This window comes from Trachypithecus francoisi, unplaced genomic scaffold (assembly GCF_009764315.1).
Source record: "Trachypithecus francoisi isolate TF-2019V2 unplaced genomic scaffold, Tfra_2.0 Lachesis_group3, whole genome shotgun sequence".
In the NCBI taxonomy this organism is placed as follows: domain Eukaryota; kingdom Metazoa; phylum Chordata; class Mammalia; order Primates; family Cercopithecidae; genus Trachypithecus; species Trachypithecus francoisi.
Window position 1 is genome coordinate 150,367,983 of NW_022681468.1, and position 20,116 is coordinate 150,388,098.

Consider the following 20,116-nt stretch of genomic DNA (forward strand, 5'->3'; position numbering starts at 1 on the left):
AAGAAAAAAAAAAAGAGCCAGGATTCTGAGTTAAAAAAAACAAAAAAACAAAAAAACCAAAAAACAAAAAAAAGAGGAGGCTGGGCACGGTGGCTCACGCCTGTAATCCCAACACTTTGGGAGGCCGAGGTGGGTGGATCATGAGGTCAGGAGTTTGAGACCAGCTTGACCAACATGGTGAAACACTGTTTCTACTAAAAATACAAAAATTAGGCGGGTGTGGTGGTGTGTGCCTATATACCCCGCTACTCAGGAGGCTGAGGTAGGAGAATCGCTTGAACCCAGGAGGTGGAGGTTGCAGTGAGCCGAGATTGTGCCACTGCACTCCAGCCTGGGCAACACAGCGAGACTCCGTCTCAAAAAAAAAAAAAAAAAAAAAAAAGAAAAGAAGAAAAGTCAACCTAGTGACTGTGTATAAGAAACTCACTTTAAATATAAAGATAGCTAAGTTAGCCAGGTGCAGTGGCACACACCTGTATCCCAGCTGGAGGCTGAGGTGAGAAGATCACTTGAACCCAGGAGTTCAAGGCCAGCCTGGGCAACAAGATGAGACCCCATCTCTTTAAAAAAAAGGCAGGTTAAAAATAAAAGGATGGAGAAAGGTAGTGATATAAACACTAATCAAAAGATTTCAGAACAAGAAATATTAGTAGGGATAAGGAATATTTTATAATGATGAAGATAATTCATCAAGAAGATATAAAATCCTAAATATGTATAATAACAAAGCTTTTAATTTTTTTCTGTAAAGGACCAGATAGGAAATATTTTAAGCTTTGTGGGCCATACATAGTTTGAGTCACACACTCTCCTTTGTTTGTTGTTGCTTTTTAACAAAGAATGTAAAAACTTCGAGTTCACAGACATGTAAAAGTAGGCTACAGGCTGAATTTGGTCCAAGTTGTAGTCTGTCAATTCCTCCTCTAAAGTTCTACCTGAAAAAACTAAAAAATGAATAAACTAAATCCAAAATGAGCAAAAGGAAGAAAACAGTAATGGGTAAGAGTGGAGATGAATAAAAGAGAAAACACACGAGCAAATAAAAACTGAGAAAAACCAATGACACCAAAAGCTGGTTCTTGGAAAGACAAAATTGATCAATCAATCTCTAGCCAGGCTGATTAGACAAAAAAGAGGGAAGACACAAATTACCCATATTAGGTCTGAAGGAGAGAGCAACACTGCAGATCCTAGAGACAGTGAAACAAGAACAGGGAAATATTTGAAAACTCAGATGAAATGGAAAAGTTCTGGGAAAGATATAAACTACCAAAGCTGCCTCTAGAAGAAAGAGGTGACCAGAATAGCTCTCTATGTAGAAATATTTGAGGTCGGACTTCTAATATCAATTGTATACAATATCTTACAGAAAACAGAAGAGGAGAGAACACTCTCCATCCCATTTTATCAGGCCAACATTACCCTGATAACAAAACCAAACAAAAACATTAGAAGAGAAAAATATTTTTAAGAAAGTTTTTTCTCCCTTTAAAAATAATTAGAAATAAAGGTTAAGAGGTGGTATATTTATGAACACTTTTAGTTGAGCACAGAAAAGTAAAACTGGTTACAAAGCAGTGAGAGGATATGCCTATTAGCAGATATCAACTTTACTTATTCTTATTTTCTTAGATGGAAAAAGAGAACAAGAGAAGAAAAGTAGGAAAAAACCACTGTCAGTTTTTTTGTTTGTTTTGCTTTTCAAAGCTTTAATGAAGGTGGACTCTCTTTCTTATTTTATACACATTTTCTTCAGTAAGAAACCCAACAACGGAAAGGGAGAGCAGAGGGAATGGATTTCCAGCCACCTACACGGCCCAGGGCCTCAGTGTGAAGGCAGGTGCTCCACAGGTAACACCTGACTATTGAATTGTAAAAAATCTCTGGTGTTTGTTGGCTGCATAAATGTCTTCTTTTGAGAAGTGTCTGTTCATATCCTTTGCCCACTTTTTGATGGGGTTTTTTTTTCTTTTAAATTTGTTTGAGTTCTTTGTAGGTTCTGGATATTAGCCCTTTGTTAGATGAGTAGATTGCAAAAATTTTCTCCCATTCTGTAGGTTGCCTGTTCACTCTGATGGTAGTTTCTTTTGCTGTGCAGAAGCTCTTTAGTTTAATTAGACTCCATTTGTCAGTTCTGGCTTTTGTTGCCATTGCTTTTGGTGGTTTAGACATGAAGTCCTTGCCCATGGCTATGTCGTGAATGGAATTGCCTAGGTTTTCTTCTAGGGTTTTTATGGTTTTAGGTCTAACATTTAAGTCTCTAATCCATCTTGAATTAATTTTTGTATAAGGAGCAAGGAAGGGATCACACATGAAAAAATGCTCATCATCACTCGCCATCAGAGAAATGCAAATCAAAACTACGAGATACCATCTCACACCAGTTAGAATGGCAATCATTCAAAAGTCAGGAAACAACAGGTGCTGGAGAGGATGTGGAGAAATAGGAATGCTTTTACACTGTTGGTGGGACTATAAACTAGTTCAACCATTGTGGAAGACAGTGTGGCGATTCCTCAAGGATCTAGAACTAGAAATACCATTTGACCCAGCCATCCCATTACTGGGTATATACCCAAAGGATTATAAATCATGCTGCTATAAAGACACATGCACATGTATATTTATTGTGGCACTATTCACAATAGCAACGACTTGGAATCAACCCAAATGTCCATCAGTGACAGATTGGATTAAGAAAATGTGGCACATATACACCATGGAATACTATGCAGCCATAAAAAAGGATGAGTTCATGTCCTTTGCAGGGACATGGATGAAGCTGGAAACCATCATTCTCAGCAAACTAACACAAGGACAGAAAACCAAACACTACATGTTCTCACTCATAGGTGGGAACTGAACAACAAGATCACTTGGACACAGGAAGGGGAACATCACATACCAGGGTCTATTGTGGGGTGGGGGTAGTGGGGAGGGATAGCATTAGGAGATATACCTAACGCAAACGACGAGTTAATGGGTACAGCACACCAACATGGCACATGTATACATACAAAACAAACCTGCACGTTGTGCACATGTACCCTAGAACTTAAAGTATTAAAAAAAAAAAAAATCTCTGGCGTCTTTACCTTGACATGGCTTCCTTCTTTATCCGAGACAAGGGCCACATAGGTGATTTCATGATGTCTGCAGTACTCTTGTAATTCCTCTTGGGACTGAAACAAACAAACATAGTGTAGAAAATAAACACAGAGCACCTGGAACACCTTTAAGTAATTAAGGAGAATGAAAATACTGTTTCCAATTATATTCTCAATGTGAATTACTAAATGTGCTAACTTCAGGGGGATATAAATATTAAGGAAGAAGCATACACAATTCAAGGGAGGAACAAGGTCTCTCTTGCCTTCCTTACCTTCATGATTGTTCTAAGGGGCCATGAATAATCAATCAATAGTAAGAGGTTTGCAAAAGCTTCAAGACTTAATAAAAGATGCCCCAAATTATACAACACAACACAACACACACACACACACACAGAGACACACACACACCGAAAAAGCCTCTGAGGAAAATGAAAAAAACAAAGGAAATAAGGGAAGGTGAAAAGCAGAATTGATGAAACAAACCAGGACAGGGCAGAGAAGCCTGCGGGATGCCACTGTATAGGACTGAGGTCACTGACCACTAGGCTTGGATTTTACTGCAGGATAGAACACTTCTCTAATGATTCATGAAACAAGTGAACAAGTAGAAGAGGACACTGTTCTGTCAAATGATTAAAAACTGTTGCTCAAAGCCGGGCGCAGTGGCTCAAGCCTGTAATCCCAACACTTTGGGAGGCCAAGAAGGGTGGATCTCGAGGTCAGGAATCGAGACCATCCTGGCTAACACGGTGAAACCCCGTCTCTACCAAAAATACAAAAAATTGGCCAGGCGAGGTGGCGGGCGCCTATAGTCCCAGCTACTCGGGAGGCTGAGGCAGGAGAATGGCGTAAACCTGGGAGGCGGTGCTCGCAGTGAGCTGAGATCCGGCCACTGCACTCCAGCCTGGGTGACAGAGTGAGACTCCTGTCTCATAAAAAAAAAAAAAAAAAACTGTTGCTCAGTACACTTCTGATATGAATTTTGATACAACACACACACACACACACCACACACACACACAAGCAAGTAAACAGCAGCAGCTTCAGAAGCCTCCCAGCAGGTGATGTAAACAGAGCAGGTGGGAGGGTAGTGGGTCTGTGTCCCTGGTCATCGCCATGCTCTGGGGCACCTTCAGTGTGGCGAATGTGGGTACAACCTGGGTGATCTCCTGGGAGTGTACCCCTTCTATGATCTCCTTACACCCCCCATTCCAAAGGGCAGGTATGTGTCCTGGGTGCCACTTTCCACACCTCCACACCCATGGCAAGTGTCAGGCCTGCATGCTGTGGGAGGTCTCAGGATACAGAGCCCAAAACACACTAAGCACCGAGTGCCTTTGCAAGTGTGGTAGGCTGGTGTACAGCCCTGCAAAGGTGTCCATATCCTCATTCCTAGAACCTGTTAGTGATCAACCAGGATTATCTGGGTGGGCCCAGTGTAATCACAGGGTGCACGTATGAGAGAGCTGGACAGTAAGAACAGAAGCACAGGTCAGCGAGGAAGGAGGCGCTTCATTGTTGAGTGTGATGATGGAGGAAGAAGCCATGAGCCAAGGAATGCAGGAGGCCTCCAGGAGCTGGAAAAGGCAAGGACACAGATTCTCCCCTAGAGCTTCCAGAGGAGCCAGCCCTGTTGAATTTAACTCAGTGAAAGTGCTTTTGGATTTCTGACTTCCAGAAATGTAAGATAATAAATATGTGTTTAAGCCAGTAAGTTTGTGGTAATTGGTTACTGCAGCAATCAGAAACTAACACAGGAGGCAACTCGAATTACAGAGATAAACAGAGTCTGACAGTCTAAAGGTGCAGAGGATATCTGCCATGAGAGCCATAGCTATTTGCACTTCACTCACAGGTGCCTTTTGTCCCATTACCTGTGACCAGTCGTACATGATTTCTGCTGTGATGCCTGCTGTCCAGAGCTTCTGGGTTAGGTTGATGGCCCTGGACATAGACATCTGGCCAACACTTACAACCAGGAGGTCACAAGAGCTTATTGTAACCTGGATCAGAAACAACGGTTACAGTTAGAGGAGCAAGACTGCAGGCATGGAAGTGAAACCAGCATCAGGAGAGGAGCCAGCATTCTTGGGAAGATGGGCATTCCTGAAATCCCGTATAGAAACGCAGTGTGCCGAAGGCCTGGCTTCAAAACAACATTGTTAAAAAAAAAAAAAAAGACACAGTCAAAAACTTTTTCTTTTTTTTTCTGAGACAGAGTCTCGCTCTGTCGCCCAGGCTGGTATACAGTGGCACGATCTCAGCTCACTGTAACCTCTGCCTCCTGGGTTTAAGCAAGTCTCCTGCCTCAGCCTCCAGAGTGGCTGGGATGACAGACGTGCACCACCATGCCTGGCTAAAATTTTTTTTTTTTTTTTATGTTTTTAGTAGGGATGATGTTCCGCCTTGTTGGCCAGGCTGGTCTCAAACTTCTGGCCTCAAGTGATCCACCTGCCTTGGCCTTATTGGCATACAACTGGGATTACAGGCATGAGCCACCATGTTCAGCCATAGTAACAAAAAAAAGTTACATTAGTCTTTCAAGACAGAAACTATTTCAACTATCCTGAGCCATTTAGGAAAATACTATTTTTCTCTGGGAAAACTAATCTTGCCTGAAATATAAGGGGGAAAAACAGCTATTTCTAGCTTTGCAGACCACAGCAGGATTTTTTTTTTTTTTTGACAGGGTCTGGCTCTGTTGCCAAAGCTGGAGTGCAAGTGGCATGATTTCAGCTCACTACAGCCTCCCCGTCCTGGGTTCAAGCGATTGTCCCATCTCAGCCTCCTGAGTAGCTGGAACTGCAGGTGCATAGCTAATTAACCACATCTGGCTAATTTTTGTATTTTTTGGTAGAGATGGGGTTTCGCTATGTTGCCCAGGCTAGTCTTGAACTCCTGGGCTCAAGCGATCTGCCTGCCTCGCCCTTCCAAAGTGCTGGGATTATAGGCGTGAGCCACCATGCCTGGCCTGAATAAGAAATTTTGGTAAGAGCCTGTTAATAACTATAATATCTCACATTTATATGGTACATTACAGATAAGGAAAGTGAGGCTAAGGAAGGATGAATTAATGTCTAAGGCAGAAGTCTTCAACCTTTTTGGCACCAGGGACTGGTTTCATGGAAGAAAATTTTTCCATGGATGGTGCGGGGGTGGGAAGGAGATGCTTTTGGAATGAAACTATTCCACCTAGGATCATCAGGCATTAGTTAGATTATCATAAGGAGTGTGCAGTCTAGATCCCTTGCGTGCACAGTTCACAACAAGGTTCATGCTCCTATAGAATCTAATGCCACCACTGATCTGACAGGAGGTGGAGCTCAGGTGATAATGTTTACTAGCCCACTGTTCACCTCCTGCTGTGCAGCCCAGTTCCTAACAGGTTCCTAACCCAGATGGGTACTGGTCTGCCGCCCGGGGGTTGGGGACCCCTGCTCTAAGGTCACCCAGCTAGAGAACAGATGATAAGGACTGAAATGCAAAGATTGACATCAAGTCTTAGGCTTGTCTACCATATTAAAGATAAGTTTCAAAACCCTGGGTCTATAGCTTTCACATCTGAAGCCCCATGTAAATGACTGCAAAAGCCAAATCATACTTTTAGAAATGAAAGACACCTCGAAGTATGCTGGGAAGCCAAGCCAGACTTACAGGTTCCTCCATGTTGAGGACAGCAGCAGATATCTTGTCTATAGCTATGCTGACCCCAATGGCAGTGGGAACTGGCCCCAGAGCTTGTGGCCCTCTAAACTGGGGAATCTGTGGAGAGACATAAACAGTTACAGTTATGAAATAGCAAAGAAAATGTGATTACGGGGAAAACAATGATTAAAGAGTGAGCGCTCTGTCAGCAGCTCATCATCAAAGAGTTCAACAAAAAGAAATGTGTGTGTATAGTAAAAGAGAGAAGCAAGCACACATGCAAATTTAGAAAAATATTAACAAATGTTACATCTAACTCTGAACTGTTCAATATGGCAGCCACTAGTCACAAGTGACCACGGAGCATTTGAAATACGGCTAATCCAAATTGACACATGCTGTACATGTAAAATACATACTGGCTGCAAAGACTTTGAAAAAAATGTAAAATCCTTGTTAATAATTTTTAGAAGTTTGAGTACATGTTGAAATAATATTTTGGATATACTAGGTTAAATAAAATATATTACAAAATTGGTACCACTTGTCTCTTTTACTTAATGTTACTAAATAATTTAAAATTACAGGTCAGGTGTGGTGGCTCACACCCATAATCCCAGTGCTTTGAAAGGCCAAGGCCGGAGGATTGCTTGCAGCCAGGAGTGTGAGATCAGCCTGGACAAAAACGTTCCATAACCTCAAGGACATTCATGTCACTGGGGTCATAGAAGGAGAGAAAAAAGACGGTGAGACTGAAAAAAAAATTCAAAGAAATAACACCTGAAGAAATCCCCCAAATTCACAAAAGACATACACCTATAGATTTAAGAAGCTAAGCAAACCCTTGACAGGATAAATCCAAAGAAACTCATGCCCAGACACATCATAATTTAACTTGAAACTAAAGACAAAGAAAAGAATCTTTAAAGCATCAAGTCAGAAATACCTTTCCTATAGGGGAAAAGTAATTCAAATAACAGCAAATTTCTCATCACAAACCAGAAATTTGGGGTAAATACAATAGACTTTCTTCTCCCCTTGAGTTTTCTAATTATATTTAATAGTAAAGTAAAAAATTTAACACTGTTTGATGTGAATCTCAATGTATTAGAAGAAATATTTAAGACAGTTATATTATAAATGGGGCATGAGGTAAAGAGACATACAGGGAGGTAAAGTTTCTACATTTCATTTCAACTGATAAGATGTTGATACCCATAAATCTTTGTGGTGATGGAATAGTTCTGTACCTTGATTATGGTGGTTGTTATGGGAATGTACACATGATAAAATGGAAAAGAATGATGCACATACATTGTACAAATGTCAGTTTTCTGGTTTTGATATTTTACTATGCCTATGCAAGGGGTAGTGCGGTGGCTCATGCCTGTAATCCCAGCACTCTGAGAGGCTTAGGCGGGTGGATTGCTTGAGCTCAGGAGTTTGAGACCAGCCTGGGCAACACGACAAAACCCTGTCTCTACTGAAAATACAAAAAATTAGCTGGGTGTGGTGGTGCATGCCTGTAGTCTCAGCTACTTGGGAGGCTAAGGTGAGAGAATCGTTTGAGCCCAGGGAGGTTGAGGCTGCAGTGAGCCAAGATTATGCCACTGCGCTCCAGCCAGGGTGACAGAGCAAGACCCTGTCTCCAAAAATAAATAAATAAATAAATAAGTAAAAATAAAAAAATATATATACAAACACAGAGTAAATGGTACATGAGACCTCTCTACACTATCTTTGCAACTGTCCTGCAAAATAATATAATTTTTTTTAAGTTTAAACAACTACAAATGTGGTTCACATTATATTTCTATTCCTAGATGAAAGATATATTAATAGAAGTATCTAATGATAATAAAATTTTTGGTGTTAGTTTGAAAATTTCAAAATAACAAGTTGAGAAGAAATAAAATGAAGTCAGAACAAATAAATAAAGGGCAAGTCCTCACCAGCAGGTCATATCTGCCTCCAGCTGCGAGGATTTCAGGTACAGCCCTTTGCCTTCGTTTGATGAATGCCACAAACTGGAAGATGATTCCATTGTGCTGCTGCACCTTGTAAACCAAGCCCAAATTAATCAAGACCTATAAAGAGAGACACCATACAAATGTGTCAAGGGTTTGAAAGTTAGAATGTGGAATATAATGCTGAAAACGGTGTTTCCCATCAATAGCATCAGAACAATCTATTTAGCATAAACAAAATATTTAGTAAGATCTAGCACAAAGTCTGTTTAACAATAGCCTGACATGTAAAATAAATTCTCTTCTCTTTAAGAATAACCACCTCTCTGAGGCTAACGCAGTAAGAACTGCTTCATGATAGGAACAGTGGCACTTGCAAAGAAATCCTGATTTAAGCCAAAATGATTACTAAATATCAAATGCTCCAAAACACAGAAAGCAGTTTTTCTGGAAAAATAAAACACTAACTAGCATTAGTGAAATGAAATACATTTCCTCCCTGTGCTATTAGTAATGCTACACATTTGTACTGCCAGTATCAAACCGTTGCCAAACCTGTAACTTGATGCCGAGTTTCTTCAACAGTCCAACAACCTCCTCTAGGTCTTTTAAGCCATACTTCACCAACTGCGCAATACCTGTTTTCTGTTTTATTAATGAATTGATTGTTGGCATTAGATCTTGCAAATCTCCCTTCTGTTCAATAAACTTGTAGAGTCGACACAGCTGGAAAGCAAAGGGGCACAGTTAGCTGCCCATCCATGGCAGGGGAAGACTCCCTTTGCACCGATTGTGTGCACCCGCAGGAGCGGGAGCACATGGGACCATACGATTATCTTTGTGGTCAAAGATTATTTTAGCCTTTGCTACAATCCTGACTAAGGGTTATCCTTTTCCAACAACTCGAAAGCACCTTGCGGGAATGCTTTAGACACATAACTCATGGTTCACTTTTATTCAGATACATTTACTCACACTTAATGCTGACTCAGCAAAGTAGACCCTGGCACTAGCAGAGCTTCCATTATCTATTTTCAGGCCAGTATTTTTCCTCTTTACCTTTCTCATTCTCATGAATTCCTGTTACTGCAGGCATACACATGGGTGGACAAGAAGGCAGAGTCTGACTTGTTTTAATTCAGAATTAGCTAGAAATTCCCTTCCTTGGCTTGAATCCTTCCTACTTGCAACCTTGAGATGTCTTCTCCTGTGGGCAACTTCCTGATCCTCCCTTCCTTCTCCTCCCACTTGGATGCCAGATCCTGGCTCTCACCAGCTGTACTCATTGACTACTCAAGAAGAGGGCAGTGGCTAGAGATGATTGATCTCACAGTCCCTGGTACTCAGCAGGAGTAACAGGAAACAACCATAGTCATGAAGCCAGAAAGAACTCACAGCAGCTAAAGTAGAAATTATTAAGAAACAAAATTATAGCCATTTTAAGACTGTAGGCAAGTAGAACCTAGTTCATCCATAAATTGGCACATGAAAACTAAGGGCTGAATGAAGAATCAGCTTGACATAGCTTAATCTTAATCATAAATCACTTAAATTTTTTGAAAATCCAAAAAATGTTAAAGCCTCCTATAATCTTGATATGGTTTTGCTGTGTCCCTACTCAAATCTCATCTTGATTGTAGCTCCCACAATTCCCATGTGTCATGGGAGAGATCCAGTGGGAGGTAATTGAATCATGTGGGTGGGTTCCTCCCATGATAGTGAATAAGTCTCACAAGATCTGATGGCTTTATAAAGAGGAATTTCCCTGCACAAGTTCTCTCTCTTTGCCTGCTGCCAACCATGTAAGACATGACTTGTTCCTCCTTGCTTTCCACCATGATTGTGAGCCCTCCTAAGCCACATGGAACTGTGAGTCCATTAAACCTCTTTCCTTTATAAATTACCCAGTCTCATGTATGTCTTTATTAGCAGCACAAGAGCAGACTAATACAGTAAGTTGGTACTGGTAGAGTCAGGCACTGCTGTAAAGATACCCAAAAATATGGAAGTGACTTTAGAACTGGTTAACAGGCAGAGGTTGGAACAGTTTGGAGGGCTCAGAAGAAGACAGGAAAATGTGGGAAAGTTTGGAACTTCCTAGAGATTTGTTGAATGACTTTGACCAAAATGCTGATAATGATATGGTCAATGAAATCCAGGCTGAGGTGGTCTCAGATGGAGATGAGGAACTTGTTGGGAACTGAAGTAAAGGTGATTCTTGCTATGTTTTAGCAAAGAGACTGGCAGCATTTTGCCCCTGCTCTAGAGATTTGTGGAACTTTAAACTTGAGGGAGATGATTTTGGGTATCTGGCAGAAGAAATTTCTAAGCAACAAAGCATCAAGAAGTGACTTGGGTGGTGTTAAGAGCATTCGATTTTAAAAGGAAAACAGACCATATAAGTTCAAAAAATTTGCAGCCTGACAATGAGATAGAAAAGAAAACCCCATTTTCTGAGGAGAAATTTAAGCCAGCTGCACAAATTTGCATAAGTAACAAGGAGCCAAATGTTAATTACCAAAACAATGGGGAAAATGTCTCCAGGGCATGTCAGAGGTCTTCATGGCAGGCCCTCCCATCACAGGCCTGGAGGCCTAGGAGGAAAAAATGGTTTCATGGGCTGGGCCCAGGGCCCCCTGCTCTCTGTAGCTTAGGGACTTGGTGCCCTGTATCTAAGCTGCTCCACCCATGGCTAAAAGGGGCCAAGGTACAGCTCAGACTGGTGCTTCAGAGGGTGCAAGCCCCAAGCCTTGGCAGCTTCCATGTGGTGTTGAGCCTGCAGGTGCACAGAAAACAAGAATTGAGGTTTGGAACCTCCACCCAGATTTCAGAGGATGTATGGAAACGCTTGGATGCCCAGGCAGAAGTTTGCTGCAGGGGTGGGGCCCATATGGAGAACCTCTACTAGGGCAGTGCAGAAGGGAAATGTGGGTTTGCAGCCCCCATACAGAGTCCCTACTAAATGCCAGCCCATGAAAGCATCCAGGAGGGAGGTTGTACCCTGCAAAGCCACAGAGGGGGAGCTGCCCAAAGCCATGGGAGCCTACCCCTGGCATCAGCGTCACCTGGATGTGACACATGGGGTCAAAGGAGACCATTTTGGAGCTCTAAGATTTGACTATCCCACTGGATTCTGGACTTGCGTGGGGCCTTTAGTCCCCTTGTTTTGGCCAATTTTTCCCATTTGGAATGGGTGTATTTATCCAATGCCTGTACCCTCATTGTATTCAGGAAGTAACTAACTTGTTTTTGAGTTTACAGGCTCATAGGCGGAAGGTACTTGCCTTGTCTCAGATAAGACTTTGGACTGTGGACTTCTGAGTTAATGCTGAAATGAGTTAAGACTTTTGGGGACTGTCAGGAAGGCATGATTGGTTTTGAAATGTGAGGACATGAAATTTGGGAGGGGCCATGGGCAGAATGATATGGTTTGGCTACGTCCCCACCCAAATTTCATCTTGAATTGTAGCTCCCACAATTCCCTTGTGTCATGGCAGGGACCCAGTGGGAGGTAATTGAATCATGGGGGTGGGTCTTTCCCATGCTGGTCTTGTGATAGTGAATAAGTCTCATGAGATCTGATGGTTTTATAAAGAGGAATTCCCCTGCACAAGTTCTCTCTCTTTGCCTTCTGCTATTCATATAAGACATGACTTGTTCCTCCTTGCCTTCCACCATGATTGTGAGGTCTCCCCAGCCATGTGGAACTGGGAGTCCATCAAACCTCTTCCCTTTATAAATTACCCACTCTCAGATATATCTTTATTAGCAGTGTGAGAACAGACTAATACAAATCTGCTTACTATATTAAAGATAAAAATTTTGGCTGGGTGCAATGGCTCACGCCTGCAATCCCTCTATAAAAAAGAAAAAAAAAATTAACTGGGAGGCTAAGGCAGAAAGATCTCTTGAGCCCAAGAGCTTGAGGTTACAGTGAACTATGATTGTGCCACTGTAATTTAGCCTGCGTGACAGTGCAAGACCCTATCTCAAAAAAAAAAAAATTAAATTAAATTTAAAATCATGTATTTAAAATATTTTTTAAGAAAATAAAAATGATTTCTTCTCTATAAATTTGAACATTAAATTACCCCAATAATAAACTACCAGAAACACTGGAGTCAGTGTCTCCAGATTTTGGTCCTCACCCTATCATCAACTAGCTCCATGTGACTCAGGACAAATCACAACATCTCTTTGGGCCTCAGGTGTCTCATTTGTGAAATAAGAGGACTGGGTCAGATGTGAAATTCTTTGGCAATATTTCTACTCCCCTTCCTAATACCTTTACATTACATTTCAAAATAATCAAAGTACCAAATGCCTTTATTAGACATTATTTTTCTGTTTTTAAATGAATCAAACACATGTCTAATTAATGCTTAGCATCATCAAATAACCAGTGGTTAGAGATTTAACAGAAAGAAAAGTTGACATGTGAACAACCAATGTGGTTATTACGTCCAAATGTATATTTATAAGACTTTCTTAAAAAAAAAAAAAAAAAAGACATTCTGAAATGTGACTTTAGTTCAATTAACCTTTCGGGTTGGAAACTTTGGGTACAGAATCATTGAACTGAGTAGTCTTGTACAGATTCTCTGTGCTATTTGCACATGGGACTATTTCTGCACATAGGTATGTGCTGTGTACATGTTCAGATTATATGTAAATACTGTACACTGTTCTTCATATTTGGATATTTAGCTGTTGGGTTACTTTGCATATCATTACTATCTCCCCCAATATTAAATATTTAAGAAATTACCTGGCTCAATTTTCAGAACTCCTAGTGCTATGCATCTGGTTTAGCTTCCCTACCTGCAAAGGGGTGATTTCTTTGAACTGTGGTTTCCGTGTGCCCTTTGAAAGTTGTTTTACAGAGTTGAGGGCACACACGTGCTGCGCATATCTCCTTGTGGCTTTTTAAAGGCCAATATGAACTAAGAAGCTGAATGCAGTCTATGGACTCCTCTTTATATCCCTGCCACTGTGCCTGTCACACTGTAGGTGTCCGAAAGATTGAGCGACTCTGTCTGCCCTGTGTACAATCATATTTTAATCTATCCCATATGTGAATTTTGCTGATCAACACAAGATCATACAATTGAGTGTCAGACAAGAAGCTAGAAGGGTTCTGGGAAATTAAAAAAAACTTTTCTTATTTAAATATTCAGGAAAATGTACAAAATCGCTGTTGTCTTCTGTTGTTCAGCTACTCAATTAAGTGTGGGTTACTGTACCAAAGATCTGGATCAATCTGATGCCCATGGAGAGAATATGACCAAACTGTTTACTCCATAAGATCTCCCTTATTGATGATAGGATCAAATGTAAGATTTTAAGATTAAGAGACGTACCAGAAAAGCAAGAGCTTTATTTCAACTCTGAGGAGTTAGAAGACATGGAGGTAGGGGAAGGGTAGCTCCCTAGATGAATTTGCAGAATTCTGTGCCTCCTTCTAGTCCCGTATAATCTAATTCAAAAGAGGACAACTGGTATTAGGTCTGTTCAGCAGGAGGCTCTACCAGGCACAGCTTTATAAGGGGTGTCAAAGAAAAGTATCTGCTGATCAAGAAAGAGCAGGATGATTACAGCATATCAAGAAGAAGCATGGAGAGACCCTCTTTGATCACAGCATTAGTTTCTCCCTTCTCCTAATCCCAGAGGTTGCCATGGTACCTAACACTCAAGGGAAAGATTGCATCTGCAAGGCAGTAGGAAGCGCTGCTACCCTACTGCAACGAGAATTTGGTGACATTTTCTGGTATCACAAAATTACAGAGAAAGCTGTAATAATACCATTAGAAGGTACTTACACTATTAGAAGACAAAGACAGATTACAAAATTTAGCTTCCACTTCTCTCCTCGTCAGCTTCTCTGTCTAATGTGGAAGAAAAAGGTACCAATGAGAGTCGCCAAATGTGGCCCTGAACAAGACACAATTTCCAGGCTAATTCTGAGAATTATAGCCTTCATTTTGAACAAACTGCTCCTAATGGTACAGAATAGATTTAATTCTGTGATTAGAAAACGTTTTTCCCCCAATTCACATGAAACCATAATTAACTTATTGTAAAATCTGAAAAACCCTGACATAAAAGAACTAAAAGGAGAAAGTTGTACTTGCTGAATGGTGAGGTGACCCAGATCTGGACAGGCTTAATGAGGGCATTTGTTTGGGCAGGGAGGGAGTCATTTTGCTCTGGGCTCCCCTAACAAAGGCCAGGCTCTGGGCATTTCATCCCATGCTGGCAGATGTGCCATAGCCGTGGGACATGAATCAGTAAGAGCTGAAGCCCCTCGCACAATCCCTGGGGTTTCTGCCAGTGTCCGACTGACATCATATTGTATCTGTCACTGACAAATAGCAGCAGAGCTTTAGGGGGAGTAAAGAACCACTAAGAAACAAGCAGTAAAGTCTGGGCCATTGATATGTACCTGCCAGATGAAAGAAAAGCTAGTTAATCTTTTTGGTGTATAAAAACAATAAGCCATTATGTAAGGACTTCCACTACTCTGTTTTAACCATAGACTTTCTGGCACTGTTAGTTCTTACATCTCCTGGATGCCTCTTATTCAATATGAAAACAAAACTTAACATGAAAAGATATTAGAAAACATAAGCATTCACTTCCATCCTAGCATCGTAATATAACACTAATTCATTTTTTCAATGCATCCCCCTCCAAGCTCTGTACCTGCACATATACTATAAAGTAATGAATACTATGACGTGACTAAATTAGGGAAGAGTAACTGGAGGTCCCATAGCCTCAGTCCCACAGGGAGGAGGTGGTAGATGAGGCCCCACCAGAGGTCGAAGCCATTCTCCCCTAATTCAATCAATGCAAATCTACACATGACTTTACTGATAAGCACAGGAAGACTGGAAGAATCAAGAGCAAGGCACACTGTTTATCTCAACACGAACAGTCACTCTTCTTGGTCGCAGTAAAGGAAAGGTAATAGCAGCACTAGTGTGAGAGTGAAGCGAGTGCATCCATCAGAGGAACTCAGAACCATGCCTAGCTCACAGAGTGGGGCTCAGTCAAAGTTAACTATCTTCGAAATTATTATTGGCAAGTATCAGGACCAATTACTCAGTGATTTCTTGCCTTAATAAGTAGGTTAGTGAAGAACTTTACTATCTCACAAATTAAATAATTTGATCTTTTAAAATCAGAAGTTAGCCTTTTGAAAAACATTCCAGCGGTTATTAGTAGCACAGGGCTGAGGATGGAAGAAAAGCTCAGCCAATACTTGTTAACTATTGATACAATTAAAGCCAATTGGTTCTTTCACTTTAGAGCAATGAGGGAAGGAGATAAGACTCCCAATTCAGTTTCACGGCTGCATCGGTAAGAAAATCATCAGGAACTATTGTCATTATCTCTCAACATCAAGGTATTCTCTTTCAACATCATAAGGAATTAAATGCTTACCACAGCATCATACAGAATAATGTAGACTTGACTGAGTTTGTCTTCTGGGATCCCACAGTGTAGGAGTATTGCTTTCAATAACATGGTATGGTTCAAATAAATACTGTAATTTCTTTCCTGCGATATGGAGAAAAATTACTATTTTCATTATAAAAGCAACTATTGGTACATGACCAAATCTGAAAACTTACCACCAATTTGTCATCCTAATACAATGGAAGGATTGAATTTAGCATATGGCTTCCTAGTTTATTTATTTATTTTTTTGAAATGGAGTCTCGCTCTGCTGCCCAGGCTGGAGTGCAGTGGTGAGATCTTGGCTCACTGCAAGCTCTGCCTCCTGGGTTCACACCATTCTCCTGCCTCAGCCTCCCAAGTAGCTGGGACTACAGGCGCCCGCCACCAGGCCTGGCTAATTTTTGGTATTTTTAGTTGAGATGGGGTTTCACCATGTTAGTCAGGATGGTCTCGATCTCCTGACCTCATGATCTGCCCGCCTCGGCCTCCCAAAGTGCTGGGATTACAGGCGTGAGCCACTGCGCCCGGCCCTAGTTTATTTTTTTACATACATCCTTTTTGCACTGTTATAGTCAAAGTATACTCTAAGTTAATACCATATTATATACATCCAAAATACTCAGACTGGCTGGGGTGGTGGCTCATGCCTGTGTAATCCAAGCATTTTGGGAGACCAAGGTTGGAGGATCCCTTGGGCTCAAGAGTTCAAGACCAGCCTGGGGAACATAGAGAAACTCCATCTCTACAAAAAAAAAAAAAAAAAAAAATTAGCTGGGGTCAGTGGCACATGCCTGTAGATCCAGCTATTCAACCGGCAAGGCAGGAGGACTGCTTGTGCCTGGAAGGTAGGGGCTGCAGTGAGCTGTGATGATGTCACTGCACACCATCCTGGGAGGCACTGTCTCAAAAACAAAACAAAACAAAACAAAAACAACTCTGGTCTTCAACTATGTTAAAAAGCCCGAGATAGTTGATTTCAAAGACAGAAGGATCTGATCCAATAGTAATTGACTCATAAGCACAGGCTGGTGGAATAGTTATCATTAACTTTTGTCCACGCAAATTGATTAATGAGTATTTACCAAGTGGTGAGCCATGTGCGTAGCTGGCTGCAATGGGGTATATGGCAAAGAGGACTCATAGGCTCTGCCCTAAAAACACCTGCTCTGCTTGGAGAAAACAATGAACATAACTCCAGGTAGTACATGGGTGTCTCAGATCAAGACCTGTGAGAGTTGAGAAGAAAAGGTGTCCAACTAATCAATGAGGGTGCAGTCAGGCTTCCTGGGGAGAAAGAGCCCAAACCATGGCTGGGCAAAGACTTTCTAGACAAGGGAACATTTGACTGACGGTGGCAGGAATGACAGGGTGTGTGTGTGGGGTGGGGAGGGAAGCCTGAGTAGGGCTGGCAGCAGGCCCCACCGGGTAGGCAGCATGCAGACTTGGTGAAAAGGGAAGTTGGGGAGTGAAGAGATTGGGTATAGGATGGAGCCACTGAGGGTTCCAAACAGGGTATGAACAGGCTAAGAGCATCTTAGGAATCTTAGTCTGATAACCTGCATTTTGGAAAAATGGGTAGAGAACACCCATCCCCCAAAACAAAACCAGTTCCTGTGAAGGTAAGAGCCTGAGATGAAACTCAAAAGCCACACCATCAAGCTCTTCTCAGTTACTTTAGTAAACATGTGATTCATCTCCAGGACAGACTGAGAAGCAGGTCTGTAGCTGTGGTTTTCCTCACCATACTTGGTGAAGAACGATAGTGGGGAATCTTGGAATGTTAAAATATGGAAAGGAACCTGAAGTGCTGGAAACTCTTGGATGATTTCATAGATAGTGTAGATAATTTCAGCAGTGGGCAGAAAGCTGTTGGTGGTAGAAGTGACAATATCAAATGCACACTCCAGAAGTTCTTTGGGATGAAATCGATCTAACTTGCGCGGCCTGAACACACGTTCTATGCAGTATCTGGAGAGAGAAATCCAAATTTCTAAGGTCATTGCTTACTAGAAAGAAATATGTAGGAGAAATTGCTGAACAAGATATAAGAAACAAATATGAAAAAAAATTAATCAGTGGTATGATGAAGAGGACTGAAAGACAGATTTGCCCTGGAACACCCTTGCCTTGTGATCTAGGTTCCAATTCCCAGTTTTGCCACTATTAAGCTATGGGGCTTAAGGTTTTTTAAATGTCTGAAACAGAGATGAAATTACACCAAAAAATTTTACCTTACTGATTGCTTTCTACACAGGGATACCAACACCATAGGACTGATTATTAATCGTTCACTTGTAGCTAGAATAAAAACATGTAAAGAGCTTTGTTTTCAGTTGAAGAAAGGAGCTTTAAAGTAGGGTGCCTCATTGACAACAATACTGCTCCAAATTATGAAGATCTCACTGTTGGACCGCTGTGATATTTGAATGTACAGAAAGCCTTTTTTTCAGGGCTAAGTGCCTGGAGGTCCTCAGTGCTCAGCGTTCCTGCTGGGTTTACTCCACTTCTCTACAAGCAGCTTTTGTTCGGTTACCTGTGTAGGCAGTTTTCACATAGAGACCATTGGCCACTTGTCCCACCAATGAAGTTTTAAAAGGGGCCATCTGTGATCATGAACAGCCAGATGTTTTTATCAAGCAACTGTTTGTGGAAATAATTAGCTATGTTGCTTGGGGACATTTAGAAGGTACAGAATAGACTGTGGGAACATGACGGTACCTACCTGCTACATTCCTTCTAATAGTCTTAGTTACCTTACAGGAAGGGGTACTGTGGCTGGGCTTCTGGATCGTATTCTAAGCTCAATATTCTGAACCCAGAATTCTTCACTGTGTAAGGATCACAGGAAATAAAATATTCTTTCTTGGTTGACAAATTATTCAACCATTTTCCTATGTCTACCAAATGGAATCCGCTATTGTTTCTTACCGTTTTAAATTCAATATATTATTTCTTGCCACATATCTTGCAAAAGGGATCTGAAAAATAAACAAAATATTAAAGGTCAATGTCAAAATGTGCCAGCTACCACACTCCTTTTGTTAATAATGGCTTTACTGAAACAGAATTCCTGTCCCATAAAGTTCACCCCTTTGAAAGTAGGTGCTTGAGTGGCTTTTAGTATATTCACTAAGTTATGCACTGCTCACCACTCACACTCCCTGAAATGTTCTTCAGTGTTTCGGTCAGTGATGGATTCTACTGCTAGATACGCCATGAACCTTATTCACTGTGGCATTTCTTAGGTTTTTTTTTAAAAAGTTCACTTTTAGTTAAATGTTCTCTGTGGAGTTTTTATTATGTCCAGTTAAAATTAGTGCAAGTTATTTATTTATGAATTTTAAGAAAATGTCACTTTTATAGTAATGCAGTCAAAATGGAAGTATTCTCTCTTACGGTGAATTTCCTGATTTTCCTATCAATCTCTTAGAATAAATTCTTAACAACCGCCTTCAAATAGTAACCACAACTAGTAAAACCATTGTCAGATTGCCAAGAGATCCAACATAGTATCATTAATACTGATGGGCCAAATTATCAACATACGTTCACTTTTTAATGTTTTGCATTTGAATATCAGCTTATAGAATGGGAGCTGCTATTTAAAAATCTGCACTATAGTCTCCTAATATTTAGAGAATAAGAAGCTGGCTTTAAGTATAGCTATATAAGTATTTGCACTTCTATTCTTTTTTTTTTTAACAAAGCGCAAATGTCTGATCTGATTTGCTGTTTATTTACCTCTACCTCAGAATAATCCCACGTCACTTTACTCACTATAGAAGAAAAACAGAAGCAAGGAATGTGGAAGGAATTTCTTCTTAGATTATAAACACAAAACCTGTTTCACAATAAGCCATATGACACAGATTTAAAAAAAAGATTCCACTCCCCCTCCAAAAAATACGGTCGAAATGAGTGTATTCT

General features: G+C 41.0%; 1 protein-coding gene across 1 annotated transcript in view; it reads right to left on the reverse strand.

Annotated features, from left to right (window-relative positions):
* EIF2AK4 (eukaryotic translation initiation factor 2 alpha kinase 4) overlaps positions 1 to 20,116 on the reverse strand; it is a 107,320-nt gene that overhangs the window by 11,082 nt on the left and 76,122 nt on the right. Inside the window, 9 exon segments of the mRNA XM_033190602.1 lie at positions 3,096 to 3,182; positions 4,988 to 5,116; positions 6,768 to 6,875; positions 8,711 to 8,845; positions 9,281 to 9,451; positions 14,545 to 14,610; positions 16,172 to 16,288; positions 17,989 to 18,157; positions 19,118 to 19,167. Of these exon segments, the coding sequence (XP_033046493.1) occupies positions 3,096 to 3,182; positions 4,988 to 5,116; positions 6,768 to 6,875; positions 8,711 to 8,845; positions 9,281 to 9,451; positions 14,545 to 14,610; positions 16,172 to 16,288; positions 17,989 to 18,157; positions 19,118 to 19,167 (1,032 nt within the window).